General features: G+C 35.1%; 3 protein-coding genes across 3 annotated transcripts; all 3 read right to left on the bottom strand.

Moving 5' to 3' along the window:
- Positions 1-625: 625 nt before the first annotated feature.
- Positions 626-1,816, bottom strand: LOC124441667 (type-1 angiotensin II receptor B-like). The gene has a single exon (XM_046992133.1). It carries the CDS (start codon positions 1,814-1,816, stop codon positions 923-925), a length of 894 nt encoding a protein of 297 aa, XP_046848089.1. The 3' UTR covers positions 626-922.
- A 5,693-nt stretch (positions 1,817-7,509) lies between these two features.
- On the bottom strand, positions 7,510-8,633 carry LOC124442796 (adrenocorticotropic hormone receptor-like). The gene has a single exon (XM_046993293.1). It carries the CDS (start codon positions 8,607-8,609, stop codon positions 7,704-7,706), a length of 906 nt encoding a protein of 301 aa, XP_046849249.1. The 5' UTR covers positions 8,610-8,633; the 3' UTR covers positions 7,510-7,703.
- Positions 8,634-11,571: 2,938 nt separating this feature from the next.
- Positions 11,572-14,678, bottom strand: LOC124441666. Its single transcript, XM_046992132.1, has 3 exons — positions 13,926-14,678; positions 13,760-13,880; positions 11,572-11,681 (listed from the first exon to the last, which is right to left on the bottom strand). The coding sequence occupies exons 1-3, from the start codon at positions 14,676-14,678 to the stop codon at positions 11,572-11,574; spliced, it is 984 nt and encodes a 327-aa protein (XP_046848088.1).
- Positions 14,679-18,792: the final 4,114 nt, after the last annotated feature.

Genomic DNA, 18,792 nt, shown 5'->3' with positions numbered 1-18,792 from the left:
ATAAAAGTGACATTTCGAGATGGAACTACAAAAGATCTTTTAAAGCTTTCTTAAAAGAATCAAGAGACTTGGAATCTTTCACATCTTTGCCTAAAATGTTCCACAATTTGACTGCCCTTTACGAAAATGTGCGTTGGCCCGTTGATGTTTTGAACCTCGGAATTTGAAATAGGTCTCTATTACGGGTGGCCCGATCGTGAGGACTCTTATGGAACTTTTTGCAGAGATATTCGGGGGCAAGGTTTTTTACGCACTTGTATGTCAAGACTAAGTTCCGATTGTCTAGACACTGTTGAACAGGCTTCCAGTTTAATTGGCGCAAGAGTGGCGAAACATGGTCATATTTCCTGGTGCCAGTAACGGATTTTACAGGCAAAGTTCTGCAAATGTTGAAGTTTTGTTATATTTTTGTTGGTGGTATTCGACCACACGGTCGAGCAATAAAACATTTTGCTGAAAACTAAGGCAGACATGATTTTAAGGAGTGTGGTTTGGTCAAAACTTTGTCTTACACGGTTTATTTGCATTAACTTGGACAGACATGAAGACGCTAGCTTGGACAGACATGAAGCCGCTATATAATAATTGTACTATCGAAGTATAATACGAATAGGAAGGCGTAACATTTTATAAATTGACTTTGTAATGCGAACGAGTTATAATTTTCTACTGTAATATTTACTGGATGAGTAGTAACTATTTTAAACATTTTATTGTGGTATTCAACTTGTCTACTCTAGTGAATCACTTTGAATTTCATGCATGTATGTATAAGCATCGTATGCAATTGAAGAGAATTTTCTTAGTGGGAGAGAGTGCTGTTGCTAAAAACACACTTCTATACAATCAACATCATTTTACGTATGGTCAACTTTAACTAAAATTTCCACATCAAAATCCTGAAGTAATTTCTTCGGTGAACCTATGTATAGCTCCAGCAATAAAGTTTCTTAAAAGTTTTCCTGTATTTAGGTAGACGCCAAACGTACATCGGTACATTGATAGCAAAATTCAAAGACCCCATAACAAACATCCAAGGACTGTAGCTCACTATTATAATGTTAATGCCACTAAACGTTTGCTTTGCTTTCTCCAGAGAAATGAGTACATACAAGGCAAAAACTGGGGAAAAAAGAACGGTAAAAATAACACAAACTATCGCTACCGTGGACAAAAAACATTTTTCATTTTTCAGGCGAAACTGTATTGCTCTTTGGTTGGTGTGACTTGATTCCCTGCTTTTCTTAGCGGCCTTACGTTGTTTCACTATTGATATATAAGCAGCAAGATAGAGCATGTTGGTGGTGAAGAACCCTATGAAATAAAGCCCAACTCGAGCAATCCGAAACTCAATGTCCTCTTTAACGTACTGCACAGATTCAAAAGTGAAAAGGAACAGCCACATTCCAGCAAGCCAGTACCTGCAGGCTTTGTTTGAGAAGTGAACTTTGTGCCATAGCGGATAGACGACGGATAAAAATCGTTCAATTGCCAAGCTGAAAAATGACAACAACGACGCAGTTAAAGAGAGCGATACAACTTCATTTGAAATTAGACTCAACAACTCTTTGTCTGCTGGGTTGAAAACACGTCCAAGTACAAGAGTTGTATAAAGAAACAACAGCAGCGATCCAAGAAAATCCACGACACCAATGTTGACGATAAAGTAACAACGGTTCAGAATCTTGTAAGGATCTTTGACGTGAGCATAAAGTAAAAGGAAGTTATTAAAGATACCAACACTGTTTATAGAAAATTGAATGAATGCAGCAGAATAATTCAGTGGGATAGGTTTAACATGGTGAGAGTTATTCATCCTTTAGTAAGCAAGGATCGTAACATCAATCGTTGATGGAGAATTAACACTTCCTGAGTTCGAAGCACTTGTTAATAATATGTCATTAATATTTATATGCGTCTAAAATGGCTAGACAGCTTCAACTCGCTAGTTTGAATAAATTACAGAATGAACAACCATAATTTTGTGATATCACTAAAATCCAGTGTTTTAGATGTGGAATGTAATCTTGTGTGTTGCATGTAAAAAAGAACGGAACAAATGCAAGCATGTTTAAATGATCTAAGTCGAAATTAGATTTTTACCTCTGTTTCACAGTGTCAGGATAAACAAGAAAAAACTAATTAACTAACAAATGTGTCAATAACTAATTTTAATTTACGTCTTGCTTTTTGAACATGTGATACGTATCTACACGCAACTATTCAAAATGTAAACAGTTATATGCAAATTGTTTTGAAAGCTGATAGCGTCCGGTGAGAAACACGTTCGGCACATTCGTTTGTATCAGCTGTATTGTTGATTTTTCAGTCGCAACAAATTTACAAGGCAGCTAGTTTATTCATTCACTGGATAATACATGATCACCAGCTTCACTACTTCATCACTGTTGTCCGCATCCGTTTTGCTCAAAAGCTCTTACATCGTTTTTAGAAACTATGGCAGCCATCGTTGTTGTTTGATTTTTTCCAAAACTAGCTTTTATTAATGGCGTCCATAATTATAGAACTATTATTTGTAGATATGATGTCATACCCAACAGACATCGAGAATTATTCGCATGTAGTTGACCAATCAAAAGCGACATTGCTTGCATAGTGGACAATAATATCGATTATTATAAATAGATTTGGTGATGGTTATTGATATACAGTACACAGAGTGACAACGTTAATCATAACGAAAATAACTGACTATAATGAAAATCAGTACTGCATCAAACAACCTTTTCTATGAAATTTAATACCCTATACCACCACCCAAGACTGCAACAATCAACCAATATTAAGAAGATATATAATTAAAGAATGTTACAAATTTGTGGTTCTTATTCTCATGAAGTCCTAACTCAACTTAAGCACGATTTTATTATTACAAAAAAAATGCAAAGATTATCAAGTGTACGCATCGTAAATTTATGTGCAAAAGTATTCCAAAATAGGTGGCAGAAGTCTATTTTGGAATACATTAATTTCTTTCCTAAATTAGAAAGCGAGGGAACTCTCTAATTTAGTTAGAATATTGAAAATACTCATTTATGTGCAAGTTTTTTAGTTAGTGTGTTTTGATGTGATTTCGCTCAAGATATTTATACTTTTGGCATTATCAAAATCTTCAATTGTTCGTCTGCAAACACCAATCGAAGGATCAAAGGAGTAAAATGAATTGGTTACACTTACCTTAAGAAACGTTAATTCACCATGGTTAGGCAAGGTCGTTCTAAAAGAGACACAAGCAACAAAATTGTTAATTCTGGCGAATGATAGCAACACTTACAACCTTCCTGACTTTTATTTCTTTCATCTTCTCGTCCACTGCATCTGAAAAATACTGAACAGCAAGTTAGCGGTACGACAAAACAAACAATCAAACAGCATAGCAAACAAACACATACCGCAGTTTCAATTTGCACTCGGCTGCCTTGTTAGAATAGCTGTAAGAACAATGGTCAAATAATGTCGTTACAAACTGTTCAAGTTCATGTATTTCGTAAAACCACTGTTTGCAGACGAACCGAACTATTAAAATTTTTGTCCTATTACGGACTTTACAATGATTTGCAGAAGACAGCTGTAAACTGCAAACCGATTAGCATGGAAGGCTTACTTCGATTTTAACTTAAAATTGTTGTTAGATATTTCAAATGATTTTATCACAAAATGTTTGTGTTCACTATGTTTCAACTGCTATGAAAACACCGTTATAACATCCCTCAATGTTATATCAGTGTTAGTTATAGCCTTAGCAGGTAAAAGAAAGCGACAAAATGTTTCACGCCGACAGCTTGTCTGACTAATACTGTGATCACTTCAAATTGAATTATACCAAATATAATTTAAAGATTTTGCAATACTCTGCCAGCTTATTGCAACTTCTCTTTTCAAGTTGAATAAATCAATGGTGAATTAAGTTTCACTTAAACGTTACATGCAAGATCCAAACAATTGAACGTTCACAAGAAGCACCTCCATATTAGCATGTCAACAAGCATGTTAACTGATTTGTGCTTACTTCCATGACATTACTCAATGGTATAGAAGTGCCACTCTGTTAACATGCTGGCAACACATTCCTTTAATCCCAAATTTCCCAATTATTGCTGACATTGAAAGCAGAATATACGAATAGACTTTGAAATATAAAATGAAAGATTATTCCATAGAGCTTGAGGTGTAGTTGTCTGGTCAGTCCAAAAGAGTTGATAGGTTGCAACCAACCCCTGGTACTAAGAGAACAATGGAATGCTCGCCATGTTGGATGAAATTTGTATTGTAAGTAAGGAAAATGCTTTGTAAAGTCACCCAACATGGCGGCTATGACGTAGCTTGCAACCCAGGACTTGGTATCAAGGGTGCCTGAGGAAGGATGTTTTGCGTCGAATGATAATCCATTTCTCTTCCTTTTGACGAAGACTTTATTGTCTAGAAATATAGAATAATAGAGATATCATCGTTTTAATGACGAAATATGTCCGTTATTAAAGCATCAACAAATATTCTTTCTACTTTAATATGGCATTTTGATGAAACAATTTGGTACATATATGTCAAACATCATAGCTTTTGTTTGGTTTATATGTTTTATCAAAAGAGTTGTAGTGAAATCACTCACTTTGCTGCCATCTTTCCTCTTTATCTTCGGCGATTCTCAACCGTTCATCATATTGGTTTTCACTTTTTGAATTATTTCGTTTAAAAATGAATTTCTGAACAAATGGTTGTGTTTGAAAGCTTGGACGCCCTACCATAAGTATGATTTTTATGTCTTTAGGCGCTGCTCATGCAAAGCCAAAGTTACATGAGGACGTGTTGTCCTTTGCCTGACCCGACTTGCCAACACTCATGCATTGAAATACTTAAATTCGCAAATTAAAATAATTTACCAACAAAATGACGATAAAGCACTGAACGAAGACAATACTGAAATGAAGCAAGGAAGTTTAGCTTTAACATAAGCACAAGAATAAGCAAAACTAAGCGCAAACTAAATAATGAACAAAAGAAAATTCTGTTTTTTTGTCTTCACAAGTCTCACGAGAATAAAGAACTTAAGATTCCTCGCTCGTGTTTATTTATTAGTGGAATTAGGGAATTGACGATCCCAGTTTTCAACCTTACACCATTAAGGGATGTTTACACGATCCCGGTTAACCGCGATACAGTGAGGCGTGAAATGATTTCGGGGGATTAATAGGAGGCAAAAACTTCAAAGTTAAAAACTAGAACTGTTTGTTAAATGCCGCAAGTCATTCCTGTTGTAATTCTCAAATTAGGCCAAATTGGTTGTTTTAATTTTAAATGTTTTGCGTAGTTATTACATCAGAATATTGTAAAATTGCTCGAAATGATTTATCTGGTAAGTATTGAATCGTTTCCATTCGCCAAAATCATTTATCGCTTGGCTGAATCCCGGCTACCCGGGCTCATGTAATCAGCCCCTTAAGCTTTACAATCTTAATTACTTTACAAATACCTACTTTCATTAAAACGATTTAAATTCTTCCTTTTAACTACAACGTAAACCTTATTAGGACATCTTCATAATCGTAATTTAGGTGTATTACATCCTCGAATCCACGCTCCGACACGACACTAATATCTTTCGAATGATCTATCATATATCATTATTCACCTTTTTTGAGATTGACGCAGAGCTTCTCTTCCCTTTAACCAAGGTGAAAATCGTGAAAGAATTTCACCTGAAGCCGATCTTTTCTTAAAACATTGAGCCTGTATCATTTGCCCTAACGTCACTACAAAGAACTTCCTCAAACCTTTTGTCAACACAGCGAAAATCTTGACTTCTACAGCTAGACATCCTCACTCGACAAATGTCAAGCAAAAAAAAGAATGCAGACAAGTTGTTCAAAAATATTTAATCCCTATCCACCTACATGATCAGAGAATATGATTCGTTCGAAGTGCAATGGAAAACAAAACACCGCAAAAATGATAAATCTAAATAGCGAGAGACGTTGTGTCGTTAACCCAATTTGAAAACACGTTCATATAAGTAATGTGCAGCGATTCTCATGGGAGTGAATAGAACGTTAATTGAGTTGGCAAGGATCAATATTCGTATACAATACTGATATTTGCTATGCAATGCTGATTTCTTTTGAAAATTACATTTTTAAAAGAAGTTAGGGCCTGACTATATGGAGGCGAGCTGGCCCGGATAGCAAGCTAGCCCGATGCAGAATGGTGTAATTTTACCAACGATTTATTCGATGTCGAACTTTGACTCTGGGTCCCGTTCTTAGCCACTGTTCATATCAAGATAATTGCCTTTTTTGGATTCTAGTTGAGCCAGTTCCGAAAAGCCACTGTAACGACAATGAACTTGCTTCACTTACCATATTACAAAAGTCTGGCTTGAGCAATGCAATTTTCGAGTACAGCTCAATTTGCTCAGAGCTCCTTTCATAAAATCATGTTGACATTTCTCTTGTTAAAACGATCCACTGCTCAGTGTGCTCTCATGAAGACGTCCAATTACAACTTCATTTTGGATGAGAAGTTACATTGTAAAAAAACTGCGTTTTGATGAAAAAAGCGCAGTCGCTTACAACTCAAAGTGCACGTGTAGTACTTTAAAGCTTTTCGTCAGGCACAACATAGAGCGCCAGATTACCATCGTGAACTACAAGCTCTTGCATTTTTCGTTCAAAAGTTTTTTGCTGGGTCGAAAAAATCCATCAAATTTGGAAAAATCATTCGATAATTCAATCTTTTCAAACACTACCGACTGAACAGCCCGCAATATCTCTATTCCTGAGATTGGAGGTACTTTATCACGGAATAACAGATTCTGAGCATTTGTTAAAATTGTGAGAGTGCAGACAAGGATGAATGATGAAACCCTCTGGGAAGATCATCACTAAGTATCTTAGGGGATAAAGTACCCCGTCAGATGGGCATGCAAGACATAATAGCTTTTTGGTCAATGAAAAACTCTTTGCTGTCTTAGCAAAATCACCATCAACACATTTTACAGGGCTAAACCATACTTTTATTTGGGGGGGGAGCTGTTGCTTAGCCGTAAAACTTTTTTCATGCGTTTATGCTTTAAGTAGTCTTTTAAGTAGTCTCACGATATTTCTCGGACGTTTCCTTGATGTCAGAGAAAACCAGCACAACCGTGAGATCTGCCCACTACCCTCACCCTCCTATGATCATTTGTGGAAGCTTTAGTTGAAGTTAGAATGGGCTATAGTTGCTGTTAAGTTTTGTACAACGGTATGATTCAGCAGTTGAGAAAATGAAAAAACGAATCATACGCTAAATGGTACATCCAATCTAGGCTACACCCCCACTAGCAGAGCCAGCGTTATGAGCAACATACTAAAACAACCTAACGATAGGTAATGTTATATTCTGCAAATTTAGAAATCAGCAGCATTTATAATTTATTTTGCCTAACCTTGAATCCGCCACAGCTTTACGTTTTTATAAAACTCGTTTCTAAGCCCGTGAAAACGAAAGACATGGTTTTGACGACAAACTAAGGAAAACGGCATGATTGGAAAGGTGGAATCATAAAGGATGCTCCTGTTTGACCAAATACAACAATATGCCGGTAGTTTAATTCTCGTACGTATACAAACTTCAGAGTCATCATATTACGTATCTTTAAATATAACTTCTACGGCAAAACTGAAGTAATCATCTCAGGAAACCTGTGTCTAATTACGGCAATAAAGTTTCTTAAAAGTTTTTCTATATTTAGGTAGACGCCAAACGTATATCGGTACATTAATGGCGTAGTTCAAAGACACCATAACAAACACCCAAGGAAAGTAGCGTATGATTTTTTTGGCAACGTTGCTTAATCTATTCTTCTTCAGAAAAAGGAAAACAAGAAAAACAATCGTTGGAGAAACTAGCACTGTAAAAATAACACAAACTATCGCTACCGTTGACAAAAAACTTTTTTCATTTCTCAGGCGAATCTGTATTGCTCGTTTGTTGATATGACTTGATTCGCTTCTTTTCTCGAGGGCCTTGCGTTGTTTCACGATTGATATATATGTTGCATAATATAGCATGTTGGTGGTGCAGTACTCAATGAAAAAAAGCCCAACTCGAAAAAGTTCAAATTCGATACTCTTTATTAAGAGCTGCAATAACTCAGAAGTGAAAACGAACAGCCACATTCCAGCAAGCCAGTACCTACACACTTTGTTTGAGACGTGAACTTTGTGCCATAGCGGATAGACAACGGATAAAAATCGTTCAATTGCCAAGCTAAAAAATGACATCAACGACGCAGCGAAAAAGAGTGATACAACTCTATTTGAGATACGACTAATCAACAGTTGATCTTCAGGGTTGAAAACACGTCCAAGCACTAGAGTGGTATAAAGAAACAACAGCAACGATCCAATAAAATCCACGACACCGACGTTGATGATGAAGTGACAACGTTTTAGGATCTTGTAAGGATCTTTGGCGTGAGCATAAAGTAACAGGAAGTTATTAAGGATACCAACAATGTTTATAGGAAATTGAAGGAATGCAGCATAAAAATTCAGTGATTGTTCAACGTGATGACTGTTATTCATCTCTTTAGATAACAAGGATCGTAACATCAGTGATTGTTTATACAGAATGAAGCTTTCGTGAGCTCGGAGAAGTTTTCAATATTTAAATAGCAATAATCTATATAGTTATTAGAAGTGCTATTTATATGTTTCAACAACATATATAAAACATGAATTAATTTATTTCGAAAGTTGCTTTTGCAATATTCATGATTTTTTAATGACAGTTTATTAAAATCGCAAATTCTTCTTCTTTAACTTTTGCCAACATGAGTGAGAAGATATTTTAACAAAATGCGAGAACTAATTTAATAAAAATAACCCCACGTCGATATGCACACTTCATAAAAGACAAAACAATAAACACTCCGTAAGATTTTAATTCAAAAGTTTCGACAAGTACTACATGTCATTATGAGTAATTAACAAAACCGCGGAAGATTGATCATTGAGGCGGCTGTCCTATATTCATATGGAGACACACGCAATAGTAAACTCAAGCGAGATTAATAAAACGTTTATTAAAAGTCATTATTTGCCCTGAAATTAAACTTTCTTTCTTTTATCTTCATCGTCAGCAGTTTTCGCCATTACAAAATAAATCGTCAGAAATTGTGTAGTGTGGATAATGAAACACACTTTCCGACAGTTTTGCCTCCGATTCACATTCGTGCGTGGTTTTTTGTTTCGCATGGCTTGTTTGTGTTTTACAAAACTTTTATTGTTTGCTTTACGAATTATTTTTACATTTATTTGTAAAATCAAGCGTCCGATGACACATTAAAGAAAGCAATGGACAGTCAAAACACTGTATCCGAACCAATGAAAGGGCGATGTGTAACTGAAAGTGACGCTTGCCATATATGTTAAAGCATCCTAACAGACTATATAACTATAAATAATTTAGTTTTCGACGACTAGGGGGGTTCGCGGAGAGTTTATTGTTTTCATTTTTATGAAAATGCTTTTTATGACTCGTAAGAAAGTTTTATACGCCCCTTTAAATTAATAAATTTTCAAACTTCAATTTAAACTTAAATTGAAAACACAATTTCAAACAAGGCGCTTCTCTTGACAGTGTTCTTAATGTTCAGGAGAAAAGTTAACCATCTCAATAAGAGAGGACGCATGCAAGAAGCAAGAATCAAACCTGAAATCGATGTCTGTGTGTGTACCATTCATTGTCCTATATCGATAAAATGAGATGACAAGTTCAACAATCTTTGTATGATTAAATCTTAATGCCACAAAGAGACATTTTCTAAGTCGCCCTTATATTTAGAGGCGAAAACTTGCAACTACGTAAACTTATACCCGCATTTTGAAATCTCCCTCACACTCACAGGGTAGGACATTAAAATCACCCTTTCTCTGATCAATAGCAAAGTTATTTTCTCCACCGATGGCAAGATTTTCAATAAAATATCTCAAATCAAGCGATCAGTGAAGTGAACATGCCGTCTTCGAATAATTATGAGGTGACTTTGAAGCCACACTGAGTCATTGTGAGTGTACATGAACTTTTGGAATATGGGCATTAGGCATGTAAACAGTGTCAGTATCAGTGCATCGATCAGCCAAAATTTTTACTTGCAACACTAAAACAAGGTGTGGCCAGAGATTTGTCAGGCGGAAAGGGAATTTTCAATATGAACATAACAGCCCAACATAAGACTTCTAAAAAAGCCATCACAATAATAAAATAAAGTAAAGAAAAATAAAAGGTTTTATTTTCCGAGCGTGCTTTGTGTTTATTTCTTCACATAAGAAATTTCTTATGTTGGGCTATTATGTTCATATTGAAAATTCGCTTTCCGCCTGGCAAATCTCTGGCCACACCTTGTTTTAGTGTTGCAAGTAAAAATTTTTTTAATTTCATCAAACCATGTTCTTGTTATGGCAGTTTCATGTGGCTTTTCAATTGACCCTGTCCTTGACCTGGGTCTAGCCAAATTCTGACGTCATCAACGGTAGTGGGAATATATATCTTGTATTGTGGAGTCCCTTGCATAACGTCAGAAAAGTGACGCACTGACTTTTCGAATGACGGACAAGGTCCATTAAAAGGAGCATTTTTGCCAACTTTAAACAGCAATAAATGCGGAACGATTTGATTAAATTAAAAAACTTTTTTCACTGATATCTAAATTAAATATTGCAAATAAAAATTTTGTTGAAACGGGCTCTTTAATCTATTACTGCCTCACGTAAATGCATTCGTTCAGTTAGTGCACGTTTTTGCTTATAAAAGTAAAACATACCTTTCCTTCGGCCATACAGAAATATACAACACTTAATACAAGACTCGAGGAGAATTCTTCGTAACAAAAAACGGGAAAAAATTAGTAAGATTAATATTCTGGTCACGTTACAAAATGCATGCTTTTCGTAAAAGTTGCTTGTCGTTATGTAGTTTTGAACAAGCTTTCAGGTGATGCTTGTGGTTATGAGGTTTTCAACAAGCTTTCAGGTGATGCTTGTTGTTATGAGCTTTTGAACAAGCTTTCAGGTGATGCTTGTCTTTATGAGGTTTTGAACAAGCTTTCAGGTGATGCTTGTCGTTATAAGATTTTGAACAAGCTTTCAGGTGATGCTTGTCGTTATGAGCTTTTGAACAAGCTTTCAGATGATGCTTGTCGTTATGAGGTTCTGGCGAAGTTCAAAGACGTTACAACTGCTGACCAATGAGCAAAACTGCTTGATGTTATCTGTACATTCTTCAGATAAACGAGAAAAGCATAGCAAAATAGAGGGAAAAATGACGGTAAAAATAGCACAAACTATCGCTACAGTTGACAAAAAACTTTTTTTATTTTTCAGGGAATCTGCATTGCTCGTTTGTTGATATGACTTGACTCGCTGCTTTTCTCAAGGGCCTTGCGTTGTTTCACAATTGATATATATGTTGCATAATATAGCATGTTGGTGGTGCAGTACCCCACGAAATAAAGTCCCAGTTGAAGAAATACAAATTCGATACTCTCCTTTATGAGCCGCAATAACTCAGTAGTTAAAGCGAATAGCCACATTCCAGTAAGCCAGTACCTACAGACTTTGTTTGAGACGTGAACTTTTTGCCATAGCGGATAGACGATGGATAAAAATCGTTCAATTGCAAAGCTAAAAAATGTCAACAGCAACGCAGCGAAAAAGAGTGCTACAACTCTATTTGAGATACGACTTATCAACTGATGATCTTCAGGGCTGAAAACACGTCCAAGCAGAAGAGTGGTATAAAGAAGCAACAGCAACGATCCGATAAAATCCACAACACCGACGTTGATGATGAAGTGAGAACGTTTTAGGATCTTGTAAGGATCTTTGCGTGAGCATAAAGTAACAGGAAGTTATTAAAGATACCAAAACAGTTTATAGAAAATTGAATAAATGCAATAGGAAAATTCACTACAAAAGGTTTAACATAGTGAGAGTTATTCATCCTTTAGTTAGCAAGAATCCTAACAACAGCAATCGTTGATAGAGAATTAACACTTTGTGACTTCGGATTACTTGTTAATAATTAAATATAAATTGAGAAAAACGACAATTTTTTTGAGAGCAAACATGTTTCGACATTATCAGAATGCCATCTTCAGTGCAGAATGATTAGTGATAAGTAATATGATACATAATATGATATGAGTAAATTAATTACAATGAGTATTAAGTATTAATAACTATAACGTAAGTTCTAAAAATAAGTATTAAGAATTTATAACAAAAGTATTATTATAAAGTAAATATAGTGTTGTAGTGGTGAACTTGGATATTTAAATCGGGATTAGTTTTATTAATGTGTAGAGCTTCCTTGATTTTGAGTGAGAAAGTGGATTGATCAGTGTCGATGATTTTAAAACAGGAAGGTGAGAATTTGTTTTTACATGAAGGAGAGGCTTGAAGATGTTTGTAGATAGTGGAGTGTGTGTGAGTATGTTCCTTTATCCTGGTAGATAATTGGCGAGAAGTTTCACCAATATAACGGGAATTACATCCCGCACATGAAAATTGATAAACTACCATAGATTTGGAAAGTTCGGGAAGTGGGTCTTTAAACGAAAATAAAGATTTTATTTTGAAAGATGTGAAAATAAGTTTAACGTCAATGTCAGTGCAGTAGCGTTTAATGATTTGTGTGAGTTTGCGTTGTGTGTGTCGTGAGTAATCACCTATGTAAGGTAGTTTGAAATAACGTTTATTGTCAGGTTGTTGTATATCGTTAGTGTTAGTTGTGGAGTTAGATGATTCAGTGCTTTTCTTGTTGTCCAAATAGTGTTGTATAGTGTTGTTGATGAAATGAAAAGGAAAAGAATTACGTTGGAGAGTGAATATTAGTTTCTTTAAATCACGTTGAAAGCCGATGTCTGTGTTGTTGAGTTTCCGTGCTCTGTCGGTCAGTGTTCGTATCAGCCCAATTTTGTAATTTAATGGTGTGAAACTAAAAAAGTTAGTCAGTAGTCCTGTATATGTTGGTTTGTGGTACGTAGAGGTCATACAGTTTTCATGTGATTTAGTTAGTAAGATGTCAAGAAAGGGTAACTGATTGTCTTGTTCGGTTTCGTATGTAAAGCTTATGCTTTGATGTTGTTTGTTGATGTATTCGTAAAAGAGTAATGCTTCGTCTTTGTTATGAAAAATACAAAAAATGTCGTCAACGTATCTGCGGTAAAATAAAGGTTTGTTGTTGCTGTAGTTATTTAACCAGTTTCGTTCGTGAAAACCCATGAAAATGTTGGCTAGAATGGGTGCCAAGGGTGAGCCCATACTTACCCCGTCAATTTGGTCGTAGTACTTACCGTTAAATAAAAAATGAGTCTCGGCCGTAGTGATGTTAAACAATAGTTTTAGTTCTGTTCTGCTCATTTTGAATGTAGGGTTGTTGGTAAAAATTAAATCAATAGCAATGTCTATGGTTTCGGTCAGTGGTATGTTGGTAAAAAGGCTTTCAACGTCAAAAGAAATAAAGAATTTGTCATGTGGAGCGTTAGTGTTAAAAGATAAAAAATCATCGATAAAACTAAAAGAATCTTTAGCAGAATGGTCATTAGGTATTAGAGGTTGGAGTAAAGAGCTGAGGTATTTGGCTAATTTGTAGTTATACGAATTGATTGAAGAATTTATAGGTCTGATAGGAGGTATGTCATTGATATCGTTTAATTTATGAAGTTTAGGTAAACCATATAATCGAGCTGGCTGTGAACCTCTAGGGTACATTTCTTGAAATGATTTTTCGTCTATAGAGTTTTTTTTCTTTAAGTTACGTAGCAGTCGTTGTAACTTTGCTTCACGGGAAATTGTAGGATCATGATCGAGTGGTTTGAACTTAGATAAATTGTTAATTATAGTGAGGCAAGAGTTAATGTATACCTGACGATCCATAATGACTACACCATTGCCTTTGTCAGGTTTAAGAACAATGATTTTGTCATTATTACGAATGTTCCTTAGAATTTTATGTTTCTTCAGGTCTTTAGGAGTTGGATGGTAGGAAGTTACGTACGTGTGTGCCAAGTGACCAAGTTCCGTTTTTAGTATTGAATAGTCCTCCTGTTTGATAAGTTTATTTCTTAATGAATAGTGGATTCGTTCGAATGTTGCGAGAATGTCGGAGGAGTGGATTTTTGGAGGTTTGATGCTGAAGTTGAGACCGTTTTTTAAAGCGTTAAGTTCATCTTCACTTAGCTTTACAGATGATAGGTTGGTGACAGTGTCTTTATGAGTGAATGGTATAGCCTTGTTTTTGGTCAAATTATTTAGTTTCTTACGGTGTGTCGAAAATATTTTGTTTAGTTGTTTGTCGACATTCTTTTTGAGGGCTTTATTCAAGATATGCCAGTCAATTGGGTTAAGAAAGCTTTTGATTTCTTCTGTTTTGTTCGTCAGGTCCCTATCCAGTGTCCGTAGTTCTTTAGATCTCTTCGTTATCGCAGTTCGTAGTAAACGCTTTCGAATGTGGTATGTATCTCGATTGTCAACATTAGGCAGTGGAAAACACAGGAACTTTGGAAAAACTCCAAGTGAATTGCAATCTTTAAGGAAGGCGACATCAAGTTCAGCCTTGCGTTTCTTAGTTGTAAGCTTTTCATAATTTCGAAAATCCGACAAGGAACGAAAAATCATTTCAAGAAATGTACCCTAGAGGTTCACAGCCAGCTCGATTATATGGTTTACCTAAACTTCATAAATTCAAGAAATGTACCCTAGAGGTTGTAGAAATGTACTCTATAGACGAAAAATCATTTCAAGAAATGTACCCTAGAGGTTCACAGCCAGCTCGATTATATGGTTTACCTAAACTTCATAAATTAAACGATATCAATGACATACCTCCTATCAGACCTATAAATTCTTCAATCAATTCGTATAACTACAAATTAGCCAAATACCTCAGCTCTTTACTCCAACCTCTAATACCTAATGACCATTCTGCTAAAGATTCTTTTAGTTTTATCGATGATTTTTTATCTTTTAACACTAACGCTCCACATGACAAATTCTTTATTTCTTTGACGTTGAAAGCCTTTTACCAACATACCACTGACCGAAACCATAGACATTGCTATTGATTTAATTTTTACCAACAACCCTACATTCAAAATGAGCAGAACAGAACTAAAACTATTGTTTAACATCACTACGGCCGAGACTCATTTTTTATTTAACGGTAAGTACTACGACCAAATTGACGGGGTAAGTATGGGCTCACCCTTGCACCCATTCTAGCCAACATTTTCATGGGTTTTCACGAACGAAACTGGTTAAATAACTACAGCAACAACAAACCTTTATTTTACCGCAGATACGTTGACGACATTTTTTGTATTTTTCATAACAAAGACGAAGCATTACTCTTTTACGAATACATCAACAAACAACATCAAAGCATAAGCTTTACATACGAAACCGAACAAGACAATCAGTTACCCTTTCTTGACATCTTACTAACTAAATCACATGAAAACTGTATGACCTCTACGTACCACAAACCAACATATACAGGACTACTGACTAACTTTTTAGTTTCACACCATTAAATTACAAATTGGGCTGATACGAACACTGACCGACAGAGCACGGAAACTCAACAACACAGACATCGGCTTTCAACGTGATTTAAAGAAACTAATATTCACTCCAACGTAATTCTTTTCATTTCATCAACAACACTATACAACACTATTTGGACAACAAGAAAAGCACTGAATCATCTAACTCCACAACTAACACTAACGATATACAACAACCTGACAATAAACGTTATTTCAAACTACCTTACATAGGTGATTACTCACGACACACACAACGCAAACTCACACAAATCATTAAACGCTACTGCACTGACATTGACGTTAAACTTATTTTCACATCTTTCAAAATAAAATCTTTATTTTCGTTTAAAGACCCACTTCCCGAACTTTCCAAATCTATGGTAGTTTATCAATTTTCATGTGCGGGATGTAATTCCCTGTTATATTGGTGAAACTTCTCGCCATTATCTACCAGGATAAAGGAACATACTCACACAGACAAAAACTCCACTATCTACAAACATCTTCAAGCTCTCCTTCATGTAAAACAAATTCTCACCTTCCTGTTTTAAAATCATCGACACTGATCAATCCACTTTCTCACTCAAAATCAAGGAAGCTCTACACATTAATAAAACTAATCCCGATTTAAATATCCAAGTTCACCACTACAACACTATATTTACTTTATAATAATACTTTTGTTATAAATTCTTAATACTTATTTTTAGAACTTACGTTATAGTTATTAATACTTAATACTCATTGTAATTAATTTACTCATATCATATTATGTATCATATTACTTATCACTAATCATTCTGCACTGAAGATGGCATTCTGATAATGTCGAAACATGTTTGCTCTCAAAAAAATTGTCGTTTTTCTCAAGTGTTTTTTAAAATTGCTGCTAATTAGAAATTATGGTAAATATAAATTATACGTATATGTGTCTAAATAAGGCTAAAGTGGCTTTTAGCAGCCCGCTTGTTTGAAGAAATTACTGAATGAACGACATAAGTTTGTGATAACACTAAAATCCACATCCAGTGTTTTAAATGGGAGATGTCATATTGTGTGTTGCATGTAGACAAGAAATGAACTAATGCAAGCATGTTCAAAAATCTAAGTGGAAATTGGATTTTTACCTCTGTGCCAGGTCAAACAAGAAAAAACAAACAAATTGATAAATGTGTGAACAACTAATTATAATTTACGTCTTGTTCTTTGAAAGTATGTACACGAAACTATTCAAAATGTCACACAGTTATCAAAATTGTTTTGAAGGCTGGTGTCGTCCTGTCAGAAAGACGTTCGCCATTTTCATTTGTAACAGCTGCATTGTTGATTCTTCAATCTCAACAAATTCACAAGGCAGTTAGCTTTTTCACTTACTGTATAATACATGATGTTTTCTTACGTTTGGCAATAACGAATTAATGCAAAAAATAGATACGCCGGGCGTAAAAGAGGACAGCCGGGCCAATGTTTCAAGACGTTGAACATAACATCAAGGATTATTCAGACCGAGGTCAATTTTATCTGCTGAAACGAAGCTGAAGAAAAATAGGACAAAAAATTTGAACAATTTACTATAATTGTAAGGCTTTATGATATAGATTTGTGGAGAAGTGCATATTTCGTGGTCTATACATAATATACTATTACAACTTATTTTTGCTTCAGCAGTGAATAGCAGCGTAGCTATAACAATAATAACTGAGTTTAGGCATTACGCAACAAATTAATTATATTACTTTGCGGTACAAAGTATTTATTAATTATATTAAATATAATAACTATACTATCGAAGTGTAATACGAATAGGAAGGGGTAACATTTTATAAATTGACTTTGTATTGGAACGAGTTACAATTTTCTACTGTAATATTTATTGGATAAGAAGTAACTATTTTAAATATTTTTTTGTAGTATTCAATTTGTCTACTCTAGTGAATCACTTTGAATTTCATGAATGTATATAGAAGCATCGTATGCAATTGAAGAGAATTGCCTTAGTGGGCGAGGGTGCTGTTGCTAAAAACACACTTCTATGCAATACACATCATATTACGTATCGTCAAATGTAACTAGAATTTCCATATAAAAACCTGAAGTAATTTCCTCGGTGAACCTATGTATAGTTGCAGCAATAAAGCTTCTTAAAAGCTTTCCTGTATTTAGGTAGACGCCAAACGTACATCGGTATATTGATGGCAAAATTCAAAGACCCCATAACAAACACCCAAGGACCGTAGCGCACTATTATAATGTTAATGCCACTAAACGATTGCTTTGCTTTCTTCAGCGAAATGAGAACATACAAGGCAAAAACTGGTGAAAAAAAACAGTAAAAATAACACAAACTATCGCTACCGATGACAAAAAACATTTTTCATTTTTCAGGCGAAACTGTATTGCTCTTTGGTTGGTGTGACTTGATTCGTTGCTTTTGTTAAGGGCCTTACGTTGTTTCACTATTGATATATATGCAGCAAGATAGAGCATGTTGGTGGTGAAGAACCCTAAGAAATAAAGCCCAACTCGAGCAATCCGAAACTCAATGTCCTCTTTAACGTACTGCACAAATTCAAAAGTGAAAAGGAACATCCACATTCCAGTAAGCCAGTACCTACAGACTTTGTTTGAAAAATCGTTCAAGTGCCAAGCTGAAAAATGACAACTGCGACGCAGTTAAAGAGAGCGATACAACTTCATTTGAAATTAGACTCAACAACTCTGTCTACTGGGTTGAAAACACGTCCAAGTACAAGAGTTGTGTAAAGAAACAACAGCAGCGATGCAAGAAAATCTACGACAAGGATCCTAATATCAACAATCTTTGATAGGGAATTGGCACTTCCTGAGTTCGAAGTACTTGTTAATAATATGTCATTAATATTTATATGCGTCTAAAAAGGGTAAACAGCTTCAACTCGCTAGTTTGAATAAATTACCGAATAAACAACCATAATTTTGTGATAGAACTAAAATCCAGTGTTTTAGATGTGAAATGTCATCTTGTGTGCTGCATGTAGAAGAGAAAGCAACAAGTGCAAGCATGTTCAAATGATCTAAGTCGAAATTGGATTTTTACCTCTGTTTCACAGTGTCAGGATAAACAAGAAAAAACTAATTAACTACTAAATGTGTCAATAACTAATTTTAATTTACGTCTTGCTTTTTGAACGTGTGATACGTATCTA

Source organism: Xenia sp. Carnegie-2017, unplaced genomic scaffold, assembly GCF_021976095.1.
Source record: "Xenia sp. Carnegie-2017 unplaced genomic scaffold, XeniaSp_v1 HiC_scaffold_20, whole genome shotgun sequence".
NCBI classification, from domain to species: domain Eukaryota; kingdom Metazoa; phylum Cnidaria; class Anthozoa; order Malacalcyonacea; family Xeniidae; genus Xenia; species Xenia sp. Carnegie-2017.
This window is presented reverse-complemented; position numbering and strand designations above follow the sequence as displayed.

What these genes read in the sequence shown, in the direction of transcription:
- LOC124441667 (XM_046992133.1), bottom strand. Translation starts at nt 1,816, where the DNA reads ATGAATAACTCTCACCATGTTAAACCTATCCCACTGAATTATTCTGCT.
- LOC124442796 (XM_046993293.1), bottom strand. Translation starts at nt 8,609, where the DNA reads ATGTTACGATCCTTGTTATCTAAAGAGATGAATAACAGTCATCACGTT.
- LOC124441666 (XM_046992132.1), bottom strand. Translation starts at nt 14,678, where the DNA reads ATGATTTTTCGTTCCTTGTCGGATTTTCGAAATTATGAAAAGCTTACA. An exon ending in TAGTCATTATGGATCGTCAG is followed by an intron (nt 13,881 to 13,925) that starts GTATACATTAAC and finishes AATTTATCTAAG; the next exon opens with TTCAAACCACTCGATCATGA. An exon ending in TCAAGAAATGTACCCTAGAG is followed by an intron (nt 11,682 to 13,759) that starts GTTCACAGCCAG and finishes GACATTTTTTAG; the next exon opens with CTTTGCAATTGAACGATTTT.